At 37.8% G+C, this 23,889-nt stretch overlaps 1 protein-coding gene across 3 annotated transcripts in view; it reads right to left on the bottom strand.

The window, feature by feature from the left end:
* Window positions 1–23,889, bottom strand: part of cwo (transcription factor cwo) — a 67,990-nt gene that overhangs the window by 25,478 nt on the left and 18,623 nt on the right. The window contains exons 2-3 of one of the 3 annotated variants that reach the window (XM_074173649.1): window positions 20,445–20,504; window positions 11,316–11,394 (exon numbers count right to left, since the gene is read on the bottom strand). In XM_074173649.1, the coding sequence (XP_074029750.1) occupies window positions 11,316–11,394; window positions 20,445–20,504 (139 nt within the window). Of the gene's footprint in view, window positions 1–11,315; window positions 11,395–20,444; window positions 20,511–23,889 lie in introns of those variants that run through there. The other 2 variants (XM_074173648.1, XM_074173650.1) reach the window with 2 other exon arrangements.

Consider the following 23,889-nt stretch of genomic DNA (forward strand, 5'->3'; position numbering starts at 1 on the left):
CTTATCTTGCAACAAAGAGGAACATAAAAATAATATAATTCATTCGTTATAAAATTCACCATAACAACTATCACACATAATTGGTGCAAGCGTGTAAATCAAATTATACAGGGAAAATCGAAACTGTATACAGCTACAAATGTAATTAAATTACAAGCCAATAAAATTCGTTTAAACAGAATAAAGAAAAAGAATTCTAAGCAACCTGAACATATAATCACACGAAATGTTTAATGTTCTGAATAAAAAATCTATAATGATTCAGCTGTTTTTTCAAAACCTTATTACCCTGCGACATAAAGTAGTGGTTAAGAATTTGTTCTAACTATAATTTTTACATTGTTTTTGTAAATTTCAGCGTATTGTTTAAAATCCACACAACACTCAATATAAAGTGTAGTTTGAGACTCTAAACAATACGCTGAAATTTCCAAAAACTTTTGAATAAAATGAATATTCCAACTATATACAACATTTGAATATCCCGCGTCCATCACAATGGTACTGATACAAATCTTCAGATGGCGCTTTTTTCCGTCTCTGTTGTCTAGCATTGCCGTGAACCGTCTAGGTCTAGAATATCGAAAGAGTAGAGTTTTGTAGATTTGTTTCTCTTCTATAGATACTCCCACGGGAAGTGTTCAAGTGACTTGGCACATTTGATTCCACCGTGAGCGGTACATATCAGAAATACGCGACGGACTTTGGCTGCCCATCGTTTTGAGGTTCAACTCAGTACACCACGAACCTCACTGTTTGAGAACTCTTTCATTTGGAAAAAGGCGTTTATGTGGAATAAACTTCCCGGAACGTTTTTCCAAATGGATTTAATCAAGGCCGTAGCCAGAAAACAATTTCGGGGGGGGGGGTTGATTTGGTGGAACAGTAGAAAAACATGAATAATAAAAACAAAGAAAGAAAAGGAAAAAAGAAAAAGTGTGTCACATAATCATATATATTTATTAGAAAACCATTACAGAAATATTAACATCTTTTTACATAATCAAATTTGGTTTTCTAGCTTTTTTGCAGGAAACGAATCAATTACCTCCTCGGTGTCGCTGTCAATTCTACGGTGGATTGACATTAACGCCAAACCGTTTAGTCGTTCCTGGCTTGTGGAGTTTCTTAAATAATTTTTTAAGCGTTTCAGAGAAGAGAAAGTTCTTTCAGGGGTACATGTGAAAACACGTAGTGTCGCCAAGATCTTTGAAAGTTTGTAAGCACAGTGACGTAAGGTTTTTCCATTGTGTTTCCGGGAAGTTTTTTTCAATATTCTCTTTCAAGCATTTGGTTCGTTTTGCCAAGGGCTTGATGAAATTTCCTACAGATTTTATAATTCCAATTGTATCTGTATCTGTAGAGTAGGGAGGGTGAGTGTAGGCCCACAGCACATAGGCCACATGTGACCCATTGTACATCCTTCCAAGGAGTTGTCCTCTTAGGTCATCGTCGATCCTGTCCTTTCCAGGAAGGTGGACAGGTCACTAGGAAACATCTCCTTTATATCGGCAGGTGTAGGACAAGACTCGCCGAACACACACTCTCTTATTGACGATAACTCCTGACACTCGCATAGGTCATGTTTGACAGTTTCATCTTCCTGTTCACACATCCTGCATAGAGGTGTGTCTACTAGCCCCATATTATGGAGGTGTTTTCTTAGTTGACAGTGGCCAGTCAGAAATCGCTAGATATTTCTTTTGAGACAGCTTCCCAGGGTCGCCCAAGCCGTAGGTACCACTGGGTCCTAAAATTCTTAGTCCAGACGCTTCCTTGGCTAAAGAGTCGGCAATGCGATTACCTTTACTCCTGTCTTCCACCTAAGGATAATGTTATTATCTACCGAGGCGTTGGCTAAATCTTGATGGCACTTTAGTACTAGGTCTGAGGTAACAGGTTGTCTGTTCTAGGCTAATAGGGCTTGTCTGCTATCAGTGCAGATTGTTATTTTTTTGCCAGAAATTCCTTCACTGGTTATTTCTTTTGTGGCAATTGAGGTACCAGCCAGTTCTGTTTGAACCACGCTGGTATTTTTTCCCATTCCCCACCGTTTGTATAGATATATACGTATTGCATTTGTAGCATCTGACTCTGTGTTCTGTTTTATTTGTATTTTGTAGGGTTCATTAAACACAAACCTGGGTACAATTGCATCACTGGTTGCCTGCAGCAGAGGTTGCGCAGTGAGCGCTTCTCGCCACAGGCTCAGCCTCAGTTGACCCATTCCTACTTAGAGGTTTATACCAGCCATATGCAATCGTAACATGGCCATTAATTCCATTGCCGAGGTTGGCGTTATTCTCATGGCTCCTGTGATGTTCAAACAAGCCAATCGTTGTATTGGATATAATTTTTGGATGGCCGTTGCTTGTGAAACTTTCGAGGGGGGATCAATCCCCCTTGATTCCCCCTGGCTACGGCCTTGGATTTAATCTCCAGCAATTCAAATCCAACGTGAATCACTACTTTCGCACAGACACCGCTCTAAGAGCGCCTTAAGGATTTTTCTATAGTACTTGTGTTTTCTCCTTAAAAAAAAAACAAAAAAAAACAAGTAGGTACGGTTTTTTTTTTAAGATGAAAGAAACGAACCACTCTGCAGAACAAGAATTGCAGAACAATAAATTGTTTTCAATACCTTGACCATCAAGAGCAAAAGAAATGAAATTACTATAACAGTCGTACAGCCCGTTTATACCTTTTGTCAATTATACACCTTGTTTTGTGTTCCTCAAAGCGTGACGCTCGCTGGTGTTTCCGCTTGAACAAACGAAAGGTCAAACATGCGTCGGAAGTGATGATTTTCACATATTGCCTGTGCCTGCACGCTTCACGTTCCGAATCATTCCTCATAATGCAACAACGGTGTAATAGGTTAATTATGAAAGCTAACCGAAGTGTCGAAATCAATGACGTTTATAAATACAATCAATGACTTGCACCTAATTCGACTGAAGACATTTTTCGATCGTTACAGATGCTGCTCCCGACTTTCTTATTTTTAAAGTTATATAGACCGAGTCTGTTTATCCGTTGAAAGCTATCAGAAAAAGGTTTTTTACAAATTCTGTAATCTGACTTATGTCTTGTATGTCGTCTGAACGTCGAGCATATTCAATTAATGCTAGCTAAAGGAAACAAGAAATCGAGTTCAAATTTAATCATGTTACCCTCCACGAGGCACAGAGAGACTATATAATAACTGATTTAAGGTATCTGCCCACTATACCGTACCAAACCATGACCGTAAACGTACCGGCACATGCTAAAAAAATTCTTTCATACGATTTATATGAACCAACGCCCACTAGACCGATCCGTCATCGGTCCAGCACGCAGAGTAGCTGGCACGTGACATGACAGTATTCGAGTCGAGAATTCTTTGCCGGTGCTGATACGCAACGTGCATGATACGTGACTTTGCTAAACCGTAGCTCTCCGGCAGCGAAACGATGTATAAACGGATTGTAAATCATTTTCAATTTTATTCAGCAATACATTCCATTGAAATATAGATAATCTCATAGCCATATTCGTTCTTCGTGGTAAACTCTTCTATACGTTCACACTACACAGATGAGTAAGCCGGAATAACATATAATACTTCACATTACCTACAGTTGTCAAACGGGTATCTAACGGTCATCATACCCGTATGATACGGTCATTATACAGGTTGCTTACGGGCTTAGAACACGGTTGATCCATTACTATGGCAAGGTAGACCGTGTCGTGTTATTTTCTGTGTCTGATACGGTCCTAGCACGGTCATGGTTTGGTACGGTATAGGTATAGGTACCGTACCCTTCTGAAAGTTATTCAAATTCACATATATGCATGACGATCTCGTGGAAGGTAAGAGATAGAAAAAAGTTCAAATTATGGCAAGCTTGTCTATTTATGTGTACTATTGACTGATATACTTGTTATGCACTGTTTGGAACTTTTGGTGTAGTAACGAATATTACTGGAGTTTTATTTCAACACCAAACCGTTAGAAACACGTGTCATATACTACAAAGCCTTTCAGGAAATCCAAAAGACTGAGTCGAGAATTCGGAAAAGTCTGGAATTTACGAAATTAAATGTAAGGACTGCGATGCAAAATATTATGAACAGACTGAAAGATCTATTAAAATAAGATATACGGAACACTTAGCACACCTAAAATACGAAAGACCAGAAAAATCGGCAGTCGCCCATCATGCTCTGCAACAGAACCATTCCACTTCGATCATTCAGATTAGTTGGACAAGTTAACAACAAGCATCTAGATGACCATTAGAGCGTAGAAATAAGTAAACATAACAATTATGAATAACGATGGTGGACCAATACCTAATAGTATACTATGTAACTTGTTGATATAATATTTTGTAATATGTAGATTTTGATCACTTGGTGATTGAAACACGTGTCGAGGTGTCGAGGACCAAATTTGCAGCTTCATAAATGATCGCCAAATTATCACACCCGTGCAGTCCGGTTTCAGACCTCAGCACAGCACAACCACAGCTTTACTTTCCATCACCGACGACCTCTTCAAAGCGGTCGATGAAAGTAAATTAACTTGTTTAATACTTCTGGACTACAGTAAAGCCTTCGACACTCTTGACTATGACATTCTGTGCGATAAACTCAGCTTCTTCGGTTTTTCTGTGAATGTGCCTTCTCTGGTTAGAAATTACTTATCGAACCGAACTCAAAGAGTTATGGTAGACAGTATCAGCTCAGAAACTCTGCCCGTAACTAAAGGTGATCCTCAAGGATCAATTCTTGGTCCTTTACTATTCAGCCTGTATATTTGTGACTTCCATCAGTCGAGTCGGTAGAAAAATGCAAAACTCATCATTAAGCAGATGATACTCAACTGTACTTCTCCTTTCGGTTCCCTGACATTGGTTCCGCTCAAAACCTCAATAATCGTGATCTACAGACCATCTTTGATATTTCATCAGCTCATAAATTGAAGTTAAACTCCAAAAAGTCAGTAGTAATGATCTTTGGACCGAAAAGATTGCGAGATATTGCTAAAAATAGTCTTCATATATGCATATAAATGGTGACGTTCTGCCTTTTGTAACTGAAGCAAAGAACCTAGGCCTGTGGCTCGATTCTGAACTGCGCTTTACAAAACACGTTAGTCATTTGATTCAAACGTCTTTCAAGATCTTGAGGCAACTGTTTCCAAATCGGGACTTGCTCACCAAACAACTCAAACTTAAATTATGTGAGGCGCTAATCATTTCGAAAGTTTCATATTGCGATAGCATTTACGGTCCTGCATTACTTCAATCTGATTCCCTCCGTCTTCAACGAATCCAAAACAGCTGCCTTCGTATTTCTTTTGGCATTCGAAAATACGACCACATATCAACGGTTACGAAGGAATCAGGTTGGCTGCAACTAGAGAAACTCAGGAAACTGAACCCACTCATAAACACCCACAAAGTCTTGAAGACCGGAATGCCACATTATTTAATGGAAAAATTGAATTCTTTCTCTAATATTAACAGCTTTTCCACTAGAAACAGGTCGGTGCTGGTCAGTCCTGAACACAGGTCTTCTGTTTTTACTCGTCACTTCTCATACAACGCAGCTAAATTCTACAATCTCCTGCCTAGTGAATTCAGATCCTACACGTTAAAAAAACTTAAAAAAAAGACTCAAAGACTATTTATTTGATCAGTTCTCTTTCCTCATGCTGACCGTGGCTTATGCGTTTACACAAAATATTTGGTTACTGAATAATAACTTTTTTTTAATGTACTGTATGTACTGTAATTTTCATTCATTCATTTCAAATTTAATTTTTTTCCCTAAGATTGAGTTTAAAAACAGCTTTGCTAACACTCCGCCCATTCACCTCAATATGGTTTTTTTGTATATTATGTATGTTCTTACTTCAGGTGAATAAAGACGTTTTATTATTATTATTATTAAAAATAACGGTTTGGTTTTGGGATAAAACTCCAGTAATATTTATTTAATAATATCAAAAAATCGACTCTGACTTTTTAGGGTCCGGAGGTATACAAAAAAAAGAAAATCTCAGAATTCTATTTTTTTCTGTATCTTCTTTATTTGCAGAAATACTGGAAATCTGTTTATATGCTGCCATAGCAACTTTCATTAAACTATCAGAATATGAACATATAAATTGAAAGGGGTATATTTTTAGGAGAGCATAATTTTTTGAAAAGTTTTTGGAATTTTATAATGTTTATTTCATAAAATTGAATACATACAGGGCTTTTCATGATGAGCGTTAATTAGCCGTTTCTGACAAACTATTTAACGGATCAACCTGAAAATTTCACAGTATGCATAAATCAATATGACCTATACGCCTAAAATATTTCATACGAAGCGGCGTTGTCGCTTCTACTATAAAGTAGCGGCTTCTTTGATTTTTAAAATAGAATACCACGTATATAATATCATATTATGATTCATTATCACTTTGTCAACAAATTCTATTTCCTATATCTATCTATTACCGTTTAGAAGATATAAATTAATTTCGATATTTTTTTTAACAAACATGAACTTTTATAAATGCTGATAATCTTGAAGTCTCTTGCACTAAAACGATCAAATTTGAAATGGAGTGGAATGATACTATGAGGATCTTCACTCCGAGTCATATTTTCATTTGCCTCATACAGGGTTTTCAATAAATGCAGATACTTTGATCTCATGAAAAAATGAGTGGAACTCAATTTTTTCAAATGGAACACCCTGTATATTTCAACATTTTTGAAATCTACATCCAATTTTAGATTAACTTTGTTCAGATAATACTATTTCTATTTTGAACCGTTTTCGAGATGAACTCTTTCAAACGGAAATTGACATGGTTTCCTTGTTCATCACTCATTTTTGTAAAACAGATTTCGTTTGATGTTTCTCAATTAGTCACAGATAATAAAATGAAAAGATAATTATTAAAATTCAACCATCGAATAAAACTTCTTTTCAAACAATAGTTTTATTAACACTGAAACACGAACTGAAAATAATAAACCCATAAATTAATGAGTTAATTTAATCGTCAGTGTATTTCAGAATATGTTCAAACACATATCCACTTCTACTTAAACAAACATGTAATCTCTTTAAAAGATTGTCATGTGTAGCGCTTCTGATCAAGTCTGGAGTCAAACTATTGAAAGCAGTTGTAACTCTCGATTTCATATCTTCCATTGTTGTTATTGGAGTAGAGTAAACCATATTTTTATGAAACCCCACACGAAATAATCTAATGGATTGCCATCTGGTGTTCTAGGAGGCCAACGAAAAGGTCCATTATTACCAATCCATCTGTCTTCGAAGATTTCGGTTGAAGCTTCGCTGACTGAATGAGAATTATGGGGTGGAGCACCATCCATTTGGTACCATACACGTTCTCTTCCTGGTCTATTATTTAAAATCATTTGAATTCCATTCCTCAGTAAATCTTCATATTTTGATGCATTCAAATTATCATCATAAAAGTCGATATAAAAAATTGACTCATTCTTTACGGCACAAACTACATTGAATTGCCATCTTTCTTGAAAACCCCTTTGGCGAACAATATGGGGATTTTCTGGCGCCCAATAATGACTGTTGTGTCTATTGAAAACTCCATTTTGTGTGAACTTGGACTCATCTGTCCATATGATATTGTCAAAGAAATGTTCATCCTCTTGTGTCTTGACAAATAATCATTCAAAGAACTCCACTCTACGAGGTAAATCAGTCTCTTTCAAATGTTGGACACAGTAGAACTTATAGGGATGCCATTTATGCTTATTAAGAATTCGACAAATTGTCACGTAGGGTATACCTATCTCCCTTTCAGCCTCGTGCAGAGAAGCATTTGGAAATGCATGAAAGTATCCCAAAACTGTTATACCATTGTCATCATCATCCACTTTAGTCTTCTTACGAATGATTTTTGGACGGAAGGTTCCATTCAACCCACAGTATTTTAGTAGTCGATTTATCACATTATTATTCGGCTTCGGAAGTTGTGGATATCTTTCATGAACCTCATAGTATCACTCCAATCCATTTCAAATTTGATCGATTTAGTGCAAGAGAGTTCAAGATTATCAGCATTTATAAAAGTTCATGTTTGGTAAAAAAAATATCGAAATTAATTTATATCTTCTAAACGGTAACAGATAGGTATAGGGAAATAGTATATGGATTTGTTGACAAAGTGATAATGGATCATAATATGATATTATATACGGGGTGTTCTATTTGAAAAATCATAGAAGCCGCTACTTTATAGTAGAAGCGACAACGCCACTTCGTCTGAAATATTTTAGGCGTATAGGTCATATTGATTTATGCATACTGTGAAATTTTCAGGTTGATCCGTTAAATAGTTTGTCAGAAACGGCTAATTAACGCTCATCATGAAAAGCCCTGTATAAATATAAACAAGAGGAAATGCAGAAATTAACATGACAAGCCACTGAAACTCGTAGAGCTTGTGTATGACAAAAATAAAGTGAAACATCATCTGTTAATGCACATCTTCGCCGATAAAAAGAACTTTTATTTACCTGTCAATGAAGATCTGGGGAAAATTTCGACCAAGTAACTAAGATAAATGTGACAGAACCGAGCGTAGTGACGTCAGCGCATACAATTATTCCTCTAGCTGTGTCAATTGATTTGTTGGATGACAAATTGGATACCAACATGTCTTGTTACTATTTCCTTACTAGAATAGCAAAGACAACCTCTCAGAAACTTATAACTTGTAAGAAAGCTCTCTGCCTGATTGGGACCAGAACATAACAAGCAACCCTGATGATCTGGAATGTTGCTAGTTACTTTTACGAAAAGTGTTAGACAGATTCAGGCGGTTTGATTCCATCAAGATCAGAACATATAGCATATGGCAAACTATACAGGGTGTAACTAAATAAGTGTAAAACATTTATGGAGGTGATTCCTCATCGAAAAAAAGAAGAAATTTAATTGGAGCATCCCTTGTTAAGATACAGCCCCTTGAAGGGGGTACATAAAATTCGTATAACAATTTTTTTCACAAGCACTAAAAAAGTTACAATATTGAAATTAACCTGACGTTTTGTACTATCAAAAAGACAGAAATTCATTTGGTTTACCCCATGGTTGTAAGGAGTGAAAAACGCAACCCCTAAAATTTATGTCTAATGTAACTTTTTGTCTTATTTGTTTACCATTTACAAATTTATTTCCGATAGCCTGTTTCATTCTGAACAAAAAAGTCTCTTGGGTTTTTGCCCAAAATAAACCAGTTCGCAGCAAAAAATTGTTTTACGAACAACTACAGAGATACATCGTCATAAATGCGAAAATACCAAACTAATCTATCTAGTAGGTCGCTATTAGCGATAGTGACAATTAAATTGGTATGACGCTGTCAGTTTGTGAATCTTCGAAATTGAATTAATACTAATTGTGTGTTGTTGTTCTGTTATTAATTTGTTACTTTAATAATTCACTTGTTATTAAAATGGCATACACAAATGAGGAAATGGCTGATATGCATTACGTTTACGGTCTGTCGCAGGGGAATGGATTAGAAGCTTCTAGAAGATATGCTGAAAAGTATCCTTAACGGCAGCATCCTTCACATAGAATATTTGCTCGACTTCATCAACGATTAAGAGAATATGGTTCATTCGACAAAAGAACGCAGGATTGTGGTCGCCATCGAGTAGTACGAACACCACAGCTTGAGGAAGCAGTACTTAATTTGATTGAAGAACAACCTACTACCAGTACTAGAAAGATTTCTTTCCAGTTAAATGTTGATCATATGACGGTATTTCGAATTTTAAAGGAACAACTCTTATACCCTTACCATCTGCAACGACTACAGGCACTGTTACCGCAAGACTTGAATTTTGCAATTGGATGCTGGAAATGATTAGAAGAAATTGTGACTTTCTGAAGACGATAGAATTCACAGACGAATGTAGTTTTTCTCGGGACAAGTTTTTTAATTTTCATTATTACCACATATGGGCTGATGAAAACCCTCACGCTATTGTCGAAACTAACCATCAAGAACAGTTTTCTCTTAACGTGTGGCTCGAAGTTATTGGGGATGATTTAAATGGGCTTCATTTTCTACCTCCTCGATTACATGGTGAGGCATACGTTCAATTTTTAAGAGAAGTGCATCCAGTACTGCTGGAGGAAATTCCTTCGGGCGTCAGAAGGGATATGTTTTTTATGCATGATGGGGCACTCGCCCATTTCAGTCAATTAGCACGTCAGCATTTAACTGAAACATATGCAAATCAGTGGAGGTCGAGTAGGACCACAGAACTGGCCCGCTCGATCCCCGGATCTCAATCCTCTCGATTTCTCTATTTGGGGCCCTTTACAGCGTTTGATTTATCGTACTCCTGTTCGCGATGTAGAGGACTTGAGAAACCGCATCATCGATGCGTGCGGGGTAATCAGAGAGACTCCAGGAATATTTGAGCGAATACGTGGCTCAATGCGCCGACGTTTAGACGCATGCGTAATGTCTGAAGGTAGACATATTGGAACATTTAATATGATTTCTACATGTTGTGTGTTTTATTATGAATAAATTAATTTTGTTTATTACCCTTTAATCGTTTAATGCAGGTACTAACTACAAAATAACAATAAATCCAGTTCGCATTTATGACGATGTATCTCTGCAGTTGATCGTAAAATAATTTTTTACTGCGAACTGGTTTATTTTGGGCAAAAAACCCAAGAGACATTTTTTGTTTAGAATGAAACAGGCTATCGAAAATAAATTTTTTAACTGTGGTAAACAAATAATAAGACAAAAAGTTACATTGGAAATTAATTTTAGAGGTTGCATTTTCCACCCCTTACAATCATGGGATAAACCAAATAAGTTACTGGCTAAGTGTCTTTTTGGTAGTAAAAAACGTCAGGTTAATTTCAATATTGTAACTTTTTCAGTGCTTGTGAAAAAAGTTGTTATACAAATTTTATGTACCCCCTTTAAGGGGCTGTATCTTAACAAGGGATGCTCCAATGAAGTTTCTTTATATGAAAGATCCTATTTTTTTTCGATGTGGAATCACCTCCTTGAATGTTTTACACTTATTCAGTTACACCCTGTAGTAGCCAATCGCTTCAAGATTCAACTCCATATACCTGAAGGTTAAGACGTCATCTCCTGAAAACGCCAACTTGGTTGATGAAACGCGCACCGACAAGAATGTTGCAATTCTAATGTTTGGGAACAGTGCTTGTTTTGGATCTACTATATTTCATAATTATGGATAATAAATTAAAAATATACTCACCCTAGCAACTTTATTTTTCTTGTAAGGTCCATATTCACAGTCATCTTCACTACAAGTGGCCGTCGAGAAATTGAGATTTCTGGAACAAATTTGTTTGAAGTTAACGAATGATCAAAGTCATGGGGCAATATGCGAGATTTCAAAATAGATAGAGAACTACTGAGATTGTAGACAAGGAATCCTAATCTCACTCGCCATTGTTAGATTTATGGGTTCAAATAAAATATAGCCCGACAATACTATGGTGACTCACTTGATAAGGAAAGCAAATAGCCAAAAACCGAACCGTAAAAATAATTCTAAGGAAGATTTAAAGGCAATTGAGATTTAGAACTTGAATCCAAATTTCTTAAACTAATTGAAATATCACGAAAAATTCAAATTTTTCAACAACACATGTACAGTGCCAAAGTTGTTTTTCTGGCCATGACCATGGCTTAGTAGGAATCAACCAGTAAGTCCACACCCACTACTTTCATTCATGAATCCACAAATTTCTCAGTGACCTCAAGATTGATGTCAGGGGGACTGGAGAAGCACGGGTTCTGCTTCACCAATTTCACGAAGGAAATGAAGGATTGAACGTCTTCTTGCTGACCCGACATGAACGTGTCGAAGGATATTGCGCCTTTCTTTCACTCAAGCGACCCGGCAGCTGTGTCCCCCTCACCGACGCGACTCCGATAATTATCACAACACAACAAAAAAATATTTTTTGAATGTTTCCTACACTAAATTAGTCAATTTTTACTAATTTTGGGGTGATAAAAACGAAAATAACAATGGAAAATTTTTATTAGCTCTGGTTTTTGAGATACACAGTACTTAATCTTAAAGAGTAGTTATACTATACGTGAAAAGTGAAAGTACATAAAACAATATTGTTATGTTTCTTTTAGAATATTTTAAGTACAAAATTAATAAAAAAAAACATTATTCTTAGTGTTTTGACAAATAAAAGAAGTTTGTACCACCAAATTTCAATTAAGTCCATCCGATTCATTGTAAGATCGCTGTCGTTTAGCTTGTCTTTTATAAAACACTTCTGGAGCATCCCTACACACAGACCAGCAGTAGTCTGCAAGCATTGCTTCATTCCAACGGCCCTGATATCTCTGTTCCATTAAGGCAATGTCTTGATGGAATCTTTCTCCATGTTCATCACTCACAGCTCCACAGTTTTGTGGGAAGAAATTAAGATGAGAGTGAAGAAAATTAATTTTTAAGGACATGTTGCATCCAAGTTGGTGGTAAGCTTGAAGAAGCTCTTTAACCAATGCTGTGAAGTTATCATCTCTTTTGTTACCTAAAAACCCATGTACAACCCCCTTAAAGGCTTCCCAGGCTCTTTTTTCATTTCCTGTTAAAATCATGTCAAAAGCAGGATCATTTACGATTTCACGGATTTGAGGCCCAATAAAGATGCCTTCCTTGACTTTAGCATCACTCAACTTGGGAAACTTTGCTCTCAAGTACTTAAAAGCTTGTCCTTCCTGATCCATGGCCTTCACAAAGTTTTTCATTAGTCCCAACTTAATATGTAATGGGGGAAGGAGAACATCCTTAGGATCTACAAGAGGCTCGTAAACTACATTTTTCTCATTAGGGTTTAGGTCTCGTGTAGGCCAGTTCATTTTTTTATAGTGAGATTTTCTATCCCGACTGTCCCACAGACACAAAAAAAAACAGTACTTGGTGAACCCTAATTGCATTCCTAGGAGTATAGCAATGACTTTCAGATCACCACAGATGTGCCACTTGTGTTGTTCATATTTGATTGATTGGAGAAGTGTTTTCATATTTATATACGTTTCCTTCATGTGAACTGCATGACCTATAGGAATAGAGGGTAGCTGATTTCCATTATGCAGAAGTACAGCTTTTAAGCTTAGTTTTGAAGAGTCTATAAACAGTCTCCATTCAGATGGAGTGTGATCCAAATTCAAGCAGTCCATCAAACCATTAACATCAGAACAAACTACGAGGTTTTCTTTTTTCTCAAAAAAAGGAAGCAAATCTTTTTGACGCTGTCTATACTGAGATATTTTCACATCATGTTTTAGAAGATTCCACTGTTGTAGTCTTGACCCTAACAGCTCAGCCTTTTCCTTAGACAAGCGAAGATCTCTTATAAGGTCACTCAACTCTGCTTGACTAATTCTGTGCGGATCACTAGACCTATCGCTTACCTCAAAATCAGGGTCATAGGATGTAGAAGGATGGGTTGCTCCTTCTAAACAGTCTTCATCACCTTCCTCTAAAATTTCATAGTTTTGTGGTGGAGAAGGGACTGGCAAATTGTCTGAGTGTGGTACAGGCCGAAGAGCAGATGGGAGATTAGGGTATTTAACCGTTCCTCTTTTCTTCATAGATAAACCTTGCTTAATGGGAGGAGTTAAGCAGAAATAACAGTCGTCTGTATGATTGGTAGGCTCACGCCAAACCATAGGTACTGCAAAAACCATTGCCCGGTTTTTATTTTTCAGCCACTCTCGCAATATGACGGAACAAGAATTACAACATATATGAGGAGCCCATGATTTATCTTGGTCCCCAACTTTCACACCAAAATAATGTTCATAGGCTGTCTTAACGATAGGTGTCATTTTACGTTTCTGAGCCTTAAATGTTATTTCACCACATATATAGCAAAAGCTATCGACAGAATTCACACACTTTCGAGGCATTTCAGATCAGCACTTGAATTAATTTAAAAATCAACTTCACACGATAATTTCAATAGCAACCACGTGCGTACAATTGACAAACTCACATAGGTTATGTTTACTACTTAAGAACAGCTGATGAGAGGGGTGTTATGTAAACAAACATGTGTACCAACTGTTGGTGATGAAATATTTCATTTGTTGAAAACTCAATATACATATATATAATATAATGATACTATATCTTGAAAACAAGAGCTAATATATAATTTTTATGGTCACTTTCGGTTTTAACACGTGGAAATACATTAAAATCATCTAATTTCAACCCCGAAACAAAAACTTTGTTGTGTTATCGGTGTAGTATCGCGATCGCTCCAGTGTGTACTGGATTAGTTGCTTCCATTATGTATGCACGATTATGAGTGATCGGTGTCAAATCAGGATCGGGTTACTTATCGAATCACCTGTTGGATCGCTTATCGTATCGCTTCAGTGCGAACCGCGCTTTACAAACATTGGCGAAGTTTTCGGTAGATCTTGCGTTTCCTCGACATACGGGTGTTGGTCGATCGTTTACTGAACTAGCGGACTCAAATTTATCCACCACATTACGAAGAGTCCTGTAGGAAGGACGATTATGGCGACCGCAAAATGGCGAAGCGCGCGGTACGTTGCCCGAACAGAACCACCCATTTTGATAAAACAATTTTATTATTTGGACGTGTTGTTGAATGCTATATCTGTCTTTGGTGATTTGGCAAAACAGACTGAATAAATGACAACTGATTTGACAGATGTAGCTTCAACAAGATGGCCCTTGGAAGACCCTATAGAAGTAACAAAATGATAATGGAACCTTGTAATGGACGAGCTACTATGTCTCTTGGACCATAATGGGTATAAAGCACTGGGCTATGTAGACGACTTAGTCATCTTAGTCCAGGGTAAATACAATAATGTAGTGAAGGGATTCATGCAGCAGTCCCTGAACATTATAACAAGATGGACCGAAGAGAAAGGGCTTAACATAAGCCCATTCAAATCGACCAAAGTAGCTTCACCAAGAGGACTAAAACGGAGGGCCTCGGACCTCAAAAACTTCGAGGTGAAGAAATACAAGTGTCGGGGGAGGTTAAATATCTGGGAGTAATCCTAGATTCCAAACTGACCTGGAACCAGCACTTGGACAGGATAAAGAGGAAAGCGGAGGTAGCACTGATGCTCGCCAGACGTACCTAGGGAAAAACATGGGAGCTAAAACCAGACATGGTATATTGGCTATACACGATGGTTGTTAAACCCATGATAACATACGCATCTCTGGTCTGGTAGCCAAAGATGAAGCAGGCGACCGCCATCAACAAACTAGGCAAGGTGCAAAGACTTGCATGTTTGGGAATGACGGGAGCAATGAGAACTACCCCAACAGCTGTATTGGAGTCACTCCTGAATCTACCTCCTTTACATTTTGTGATAATGGGGGAGGCCAGGATGAGCCATTTCAGACTGGAAAACTCACCAAACTACAAAAGATCGGACCGAACAGAAATTTCGGAACAAGTGCAGGAGCACATATTGAATATGTGCACGGACCACATTACACCGAAGTACACCTTTAACACAAACTTCACAGCCAAAATCATAAGCCGTGAAGAGTGGAAGAGCATTAGTCATCCCGAAAGCATGTTTGGAAAAAACACCTGGTATACAGATGGATCGAAGACCAAACATGGAACGGGAGCTGGAATATACCGAGCGGATAGAAATCTAAACTACAGCTATCCGCTAGAACTATACACATCCGTCGTTCAGGCGGAAGTGTATGCTAACTTGCAGTGTGCAAGGCTTATTAAACTTAGACATCAAAGAAATGAGCGGATCAATATTTTTACAGACAGCAAGAACGCACTATGCGATCTGACAAACCCGAAGGTGACATCAAAACTGGTCTGGGAATGCCATGAAGAACTGAATGAACTTGCAAACAGGAACAAATTAACTTTGTACTGGGTGCCAGGGCATTCAGGAATCACAGGTGATGATAAAGCTGATAAATGCGCTAGACGCGGATCATGAACTTCATATATACCTAGGTCCTGAACCAGCTCTGGGGGTACCAAAATTATTGGTACGAAACCAGATTAGGACATGAACCAATAAGAAGCACACAGAGTACTGCACAAAAATACCTGGCAACAAACACAGTAGAACCTCCATTAGAGAACCGTCCGAGAAAAGAACCGAAGAACTACTTCAATATACACACATCGGAAAAGTCTAGGGATATTTTTAAAAATGGCAATAATTTTTTTTAGATCGCTTTAGGGAAGAAAAGTTGACAGGTGATTATTAAACGAATGTAACTTACAACAAAATTTATTAAATGGTCAAAAATACTGAGTGCGCATATAAGCAAAACTAAAAAAAAATATGGCTCTTCTTTGGCACCCCGAAAAAAAATCATAATACAAAAAAAATTGGAATCAGTACAAAGTATGGCCTCCACGTTGGTTTATTACGGCCCTACATCTATCGTGCATCGACAAAATGAGATTGTCAATGTCTTATTGAGGTACATTTGCCCATTCAGCGATTAAAAGCTCTCTCAATTGAAACGTTGTGTGAATGTTCCTCATATGCGGAGTAATTCTTCATTGAAGCATGTCCCACACATGCTCGATGGGATTCAGGTCCGGTGATTGTGCTGGCCATGGCAATACATCAACTCCTTCGTTGGTGAGCCAGTCAGTCACTAGACGCGCGACATGTGGACGAACATTATCGTGCATTAGGTGGAAGTTTTCACCAACAGCACCAGCAAACGGACGGACGATAGGTAGAAGAATGGTGTCGAGGTACCTACTGTCGAGCTGTGGGGGAGCGATTTGGAAAAACGAGATCGGTTCTGGCGCCGATCATGATTCCGCCCCATAGCATTACTGTACCACCTCTGTATGTGTGGGCTTCCTGGACGTGTCTCAAACGTTCATTATTTCCAGGTCGTCTCCACAGTCTTACTCGACGAGAATCTGGATGAAATCCAAATCTGGATTCGTCTGTAAACAAAACTGTGGCCCAATCATTTGCTTCCCAGTTTTGATGTTCTTGACACCACTCTAATATTCTACCGCGATTGCCTCTCGACAAAGGTGGACATCTAAGTGGCCTTCTGTTGTGGAGATCTGCTTCATGCAGTCGATTTCTGACAGTATCACGACCAATGGTTACCTGGTGCGTCTGCTGCAACACGTTAACCAACTCAGGTGCTGTGATTGTCGGTTGTCTTCTTGCGGTTAAGACCAAAAATCGGTCTTGAACTGCAGTTGTAGCGCGTCCTCGCCCTGGATGTTGTTCGGCTGGACTGCCAGTTTCACGGAAACGCCGCCACAATCGACTGATGACACTTTGGGAGACCCCCAAACGAAGAGCTACATCATTTTGTCGCATGCCACTTCGAAGAAGCCCTACAGCTCTAATCATCTCAGCCAATGGTAAGTGATGGCGTTCCATGTTAAAGCACAATATTTCCAGTTCAATTGCTGAGCAAGAACTGCATAGAATGTACAAACTCGACACTTTCAGATTATTCATTTTAGCCGAAAACCTACAGTTTGATAAAAGATTAGTTACCGTTTTTGCAGGCTTTGTTCAACCCATAGAAATCTACAGGGTGGTCGAGTGTACCAATTTAATCGAAATTAAACGACCTCATGCATTTATTTTTATGATATTTAGTATGTTATAAAAATATCCCTAGACTTTTCCGATGTGTGTAGTAGGGATCGGCTCAGAATAATTACAGGGTTACTAACTGGTCATTGTCCGCTTGGAGGACACCTGAATAAAATGGGGCTGTAGAACGGAGACTTCAGCTGCAGATTATGCAACGAAGGGATAGAAACAGCTCTACACATCTTATGCGAATGTGAGCCACTAAATCACAGGAGGCAGGCAATATATGGACGTACAAAATTACGCCCAGAAGAATATGGCGAACATCCAACATGGAACCTGTACAAACGAGTACAGGGAACGAGACTGATGGAATGGGTGTCATGAGAAGATGGGAGAATAAACGCAATAAGCCCAAGAGGCTGCAGTGTTTTCTGGAGACAAGTTAGACAGCTCCCAAGGTACAAAAAAAATGAACGAACGGACGAAGTGTTTTTATAGTGAATAACGTAGTTGTAGAGGCAAAAAAACGTGAAAGACCCGAGAAATAGTTTAGACACGTCAGGTATGAAAAAGGTACTTTATATTAACTACAAACTAATTAACCAACTTGGTGGTCCATGGCCTGACAGAAATTTTGTCAAATGGTTCCGCATGACTATAAGTTTAAGAACCGCTGATCTAGATCATATAGATATCCTATACAATATTTTACTGCTTAGAGTAAAGCGAATACTTATCCTGTAAATATGCTGGAAATCGTCGGAAGTCGGTAAGTGTAGGCGGTAACATCTGTAATTACCACAGCTCCAACTCCTTCAGTTGTTTTACTAGTCTGTATATATGTTTTGAGCTTCGATATTTGGGGACCAGTTGAGAAAAGAATTTTTTCATGATGGTTTCTGGAGTTTCGTATTTTGGAAAGTTGAGGAGGTGCGTGAGAATCCTGTATTGTCCAAGGAGGGGTGGAATTTTGAAATCAAGAGGAGGAGCACTTGGCTATCAGAAACTTTGGGAAATTTCAAGTAAAATGGTAAAGCGTTGTTTGGGAGCTGTTCATCGCTAGGACGGATGATGCTTGAAAGTAACTATTTTTGCAGCGCATGTTAGGGATAGGTAGTCTCTGCGAAGATCCAAAGATTCCCACATTGTTTGTATAAAGACGGAGAAGAAGAAAGACAAACCTTTCTTTCCCAAAAATTATTCTCTCCTAAAATATGCCCCTTCTGCCTCAGCTAATAGGCTCTCTACTGGACTGGGCAATCCTTACATTCGAATGGTGAATCGCATTTAAGGGCTTCAGGACCGTTGCTCTGGTTGCACCATATACAATGGATTTCAAGCCAAGTTACTTCACGACGTTTCGATTGTTGGTATCTACAATCGTCTTCGGATGATTCCTGGACTCCGAGAGATGACTATTTATAGGTCATTCGAGTGCTTTCACCTATCCCCTCTTCCCTTTCTCCGCTTCATCGGTTTTAGCGGAAGCTGACCGTTTGGCGGGAGTTGGTCGTGTTCCGCTTGATTAGAGGTTTCCATGTGTTGCGTATCTCTACGCTAGTTTGGCTGGATGCGTTGTTGGACAACATATATGCGGCTTCTTTGAATTTCCTCCTAAATCAGTGTTCCTCCCTGTGCATGATCTCTTGGGACCACTTGATGTTATGTTGATGAGTTCAAACATGATCTGTTATTCCCGATTTGTTGGTTTCTCCTCGCTGTCAAGTGGTCCCAAGCTGAGACCATCCACAAGGAGGAACACTAGTTTAGGAGGAAATTTGAAGAAGCCTCATATATGTTGTCCAACAACGCATCCAGCTAAGCTAGCGTAGAGATATGCAACATATGAAAACCCATAATCAAGCGGAAAACGGCCAACTCCCGCCACACGGCCAGCTCCCGCTAAACCGGTGAAGCGGAGAGAGGAAAGAGTGGATATGTGAAAGTTCTTAAATGACCTATAAATAGTCATCTCTCAGAGTCCAGTCATCACCCGACGACGATTGTGGATTGTAACAATCGAAACGTCGTGAAGTAGCTTGGCTTAAAATATTTTAATTTTCATTTCCTTTTTTATTGTTCAATTTTCAATTATTACTTGTATTTCATTTTATTGTAATTTCATTTCAGGGTATTTTGCTCAATAAAATTGTTATTTTCAGCTAATAATTTAAATTTCATTGATTCTTTCAGGGATTTCAAATCATTTTATATCATATACAATGTAAGTCCGAACTAATGAAATTCATAATTTTTACAGTTAGTTAACGAACGGACAACTGTTATCTCAAACTATCTACACTTGTTTGTCGGGAGAGGGTTTTTCATTCAAAACGGACAGTCTATCACTAGTAGAATGATGAAAAATCAAGAAATACCCACTCAAAAATTGATTGTGTGAACTCTGACATACTTGGCGTTGTTAAAAATTGAAATGCTTGTAAATTGAAGGATAGTATTGAAGAGTACAATGCCAATCAATCGTTTCAACAAAATTCAGATTCCTTAATTGCAACTTGCTTGTATAAAAATAAGTATCCATCCTTACGACACATTTCCTGGTTACTTGATTAGGAGCAGAGGTACTTTAGAGTGGCCTGCACGATCATTGGATTTATGCCTTATATGCATCCATTTGTTGATATTCCACCCACCTCCTCCCTAAGATACGTCAAATTGCTTTTTTTCACCTGAATATTCATCGTAGAGCATGATTAATTTCAAAATGGTAAAGAACAAAATTATGTATATTCCAAATATCTAACAAGACAAAAATCATACTTACGTGTCACAACAGGTATACACCCCTCTTTCGTCTTTCAATCGGGAAGCCTCATCGTGAGAACTGCAACTAAAAAAATATTTCAATTACGTGTATAAATTAATTACATAAAAATATTAGAAATAACAAAAAATAAGGGGTAACCTATCATTTCCTGCCGGACATTTTGAAGCACAGAACATGATATTTCTCAGTTTTGAAATATTTCAATTTCAACAAGTACATTACTTCCAAGCTATAAAAAAGCAGTATTTTTAGACCCGTCAAAAACGTACCCCTGGCGGCAACTGGTGGACAAGTGGATCGTTACTTCCCAATTTTTCATAGAGAGGGCTTTTTAGTTGTCAAAATTTAGGTATTCGTAGCTTTTACTGGTTGTTTTCATTATTGTTATAGGTAGTAAATTCTCTATTATTATTGATTATATTATTCATCATTACTGAAGCCGAGTGTCTTATTATTGATAATAATTATGATTGTATTTGGGTCTTCCCGAATGTTCATAAGATAACACAATGGGGAAAGTTATTAGAATGTCAAGTCAGTCCAAATTTAGGCTATTTTCAAATTCGAATATTTCGAAGAAAAAAGAGTTTAGAGAAAATTCTCTCACTGTTGGAGATATCTGACGATCACAACAATTACTTGAAAAAATAAAAATAGTGAACGAGTATTTCCTATTGAGTATATTCTTTGAGTATATCATCATAAATAAATGATAGCACATGTTCCATGTGTAATAACTATCATGAACCTTCGTAAGAATTTGGTTCTTCTGTCAGAGGTTCAGAAATGTTTTAAGATCATCAGTGTCATTATTAGATTGACTGGTGCCTCAGCTATACTTGCTTCCTCATAACAGTCAGTTAGTTTGGCTCATGTTTGGCAATACAGTCGATCATCACCTGTTAAATGTTCCATTTTCAGATGATTTACCAATAAGCTTTGCACGGACTGGATTTTAGTCAAATTAGTAAACGCTAGTTGAAGTTCCAGAAATTCACATACGTTTTTGCTACCTCTTGAACATTCACCACAAAGTAAACAAATGAGGATTTTTCCAGCAAAAGATTTACAAACACAAGACGAGGTAGCCTGTACGGAATCATTCAATCCAGAGAGGTCAGGAGTATTGATTCTGCTATTGTTTTGCTCACGAAGAGTATTCAACAAGAACTCCAAAAATTCGGAACAATCCTCTTGTTGTCCTAACGAGTATATACTGCAGCTGCATGAACAGGTGTTTTAGTTTGGTGAATAAGTAGGAAACATTATCGTTCTCGTTCATCATTAAAACCTCTTTCTTGAAATTCTTCGTCATGAACAACACTTGTTTAATGCTATTCATGCAGCAAGTGTTACCTAAATTATCTAATCCAATTTTTTTCTCAAGATTTTCAAGACAACTCTCTACTGATTCGTTAGAAAGAACATGTTTCATAAGAAGCATTTCTCAAGCTGCGATCTATCCTTCCAAGTGATGAAGGGTTTCATTGAGGGATCCATTCGGCTCTTGCTTCAGGAAGCTCTTCTACTGAAAGGGAACCAGAGCCACGAAGACTGCAACTCATATTTTGGGGGCAAGAATGACTGACCTAAGTCCACTGACCGCACAGCAAAAGAAGAAGGTAGATTAATCACTTACGGATTAATCTTGATGAATATCCACATATCTCGGCTTGCCTATCTCTTAGTGATCACCCACAATAACATTAATCCTTATCCAATTAAGTACCTTAAATACATTGTGCATTTATTATAGATCAATATGGCCCTTTACAGCGGGTGCGGCGGTAACGGCAGGGGACCTGGCGGCGCGTGCCTATAAATAGCGCGTTGAAGGTCGCGATTCGCCCTTATAGCACTTTATGATCAGCAGCGATCGCACGCGTTTATATGTACATTTAGTATCGGCATTGCACACGTTCGGAGCCGAGAGGGTCGTTAGTGGTAAATATAAACGATATAGATATATTGCCTATTCCCTAAATTTGTTAAAACTACTTAAACTCAAAGCCCTGAAGGCCAAGATGAATTTCTTCTTGAATACGTCAGTTGAAGAAATCAACTCTTTAGTAACACATTATTTCACATATTTCAACCGTGAAGAAGAATAATTCTGGTGTGTTCCTACTTACACGTTTCGGGAGACTGTAGAACCCTCATTTATATTTCCAACTGCCTTGATGGTGATGGTATTAGAAAATTGAAGATTTTTCATGAATGATTTATATATTATAATTTTTAGATGTATCATCATCAGAGATCACTACCTATACCGTGGGTCCGAGAATTGGATTCTGACCGTTCTGCTTTCGTCCGACCATAATTCTTCCTGTTCTTAGGCAAACTGGTAAGAATCTAAACTAGGGAAGACATCAAGAGGCATCATCATCAGTAATTATACAGTGACTATTAGGTCCGAGAAGTGTGTCTTGAGCGTACTGTATTCGTCCAACCACAATATTTGCTGTTCCAAAGCGAGTCGATACGATTCTAGACAAGAAAAGGCAATATATCACCACTCATACAACCAGAGCCTCATTTGTGTCGTCTGTGAAGTTCGAAGAGAAAATCTTGACTTTATTCCTTCTTTCCTCCTCTCATTTTCACCTGGAGCTGAAAGCTTCATGACGAATATCGTGTTTCATTGATGTTTATATTTTGTATCTGCCTAAAAATGTAGTCTGGGTGGTTCCAATAAATTTTTTCCCTCTCATTTTCCACATCGGATTCAATATCCCCCGAAAGTATGAAAACACTCAGATAAAAATGTAGCATTCGTAACGCCACGTTATTTAGGTGATTATATGATGAAACCGCATCTGCTAAATATGTCGATACCAAATACACAAGGAATCTTCGCAGACCTTGCATCTGGTGTCCAGAATATCTATAATCAAAGAGTTGAAAAGACCTTACTAACAGACCATGCACTAACAGACCAATGCCCTGTTTGGAACCTATGGTATAGTAATGAATATTACAGGAGTTTTTTCCCAACAACAAATCGTTATTTTAACACCCTCGACACTTGTTCCGATTACCAAGTGATCATCTTCAAGAGGAAGATTAAACCAAATCTACATACAATTTTGTCCTTATTCATACCATAGATACCTCTGCTAAAACCTCTGTAAAAATTATATTAAAATGTTGCCTTGTCCTTGTAGCAATGTAAATCTGATGACTAAAAATACTCATTTCAACTAAACTATTAGGTATTGGTCCGCGATCGTTATTCATAATATTATTATGTCGACTTATTTCTAAGCTCTCATAGGTATCTAGATGCCTGCTGTTGTTAACTTGTCTAATGAACTAAAGTCTATGGAATGGTTTTGTTGCAAAACATGATGGGCGACTGCTGATTTTTCTTGATCTTCTATATTTTAGGTGTGCTAAGTGTTCCTTATATCTTATTTTAACAAATATTTTTGTCTGTCCT

This window comes from Leptinotarsa decemlineata, unplaced genomic scaffold (assembly GCF_025532065.1).
Source record: "Leptinotarsa decemlineata unplaced genomic scaffold, Ldec_3_MD MMD2_tig00000251_RagTag_RagTag, whole genome shotgun sequence".
NCBI classification, from domain to species: Eukaryota; Metazoa; Arthropoda; class Insecta; order Coleoptera; family Chrysomelidae; genus Leptinotarsa; species Leptinotarsa decemlineata.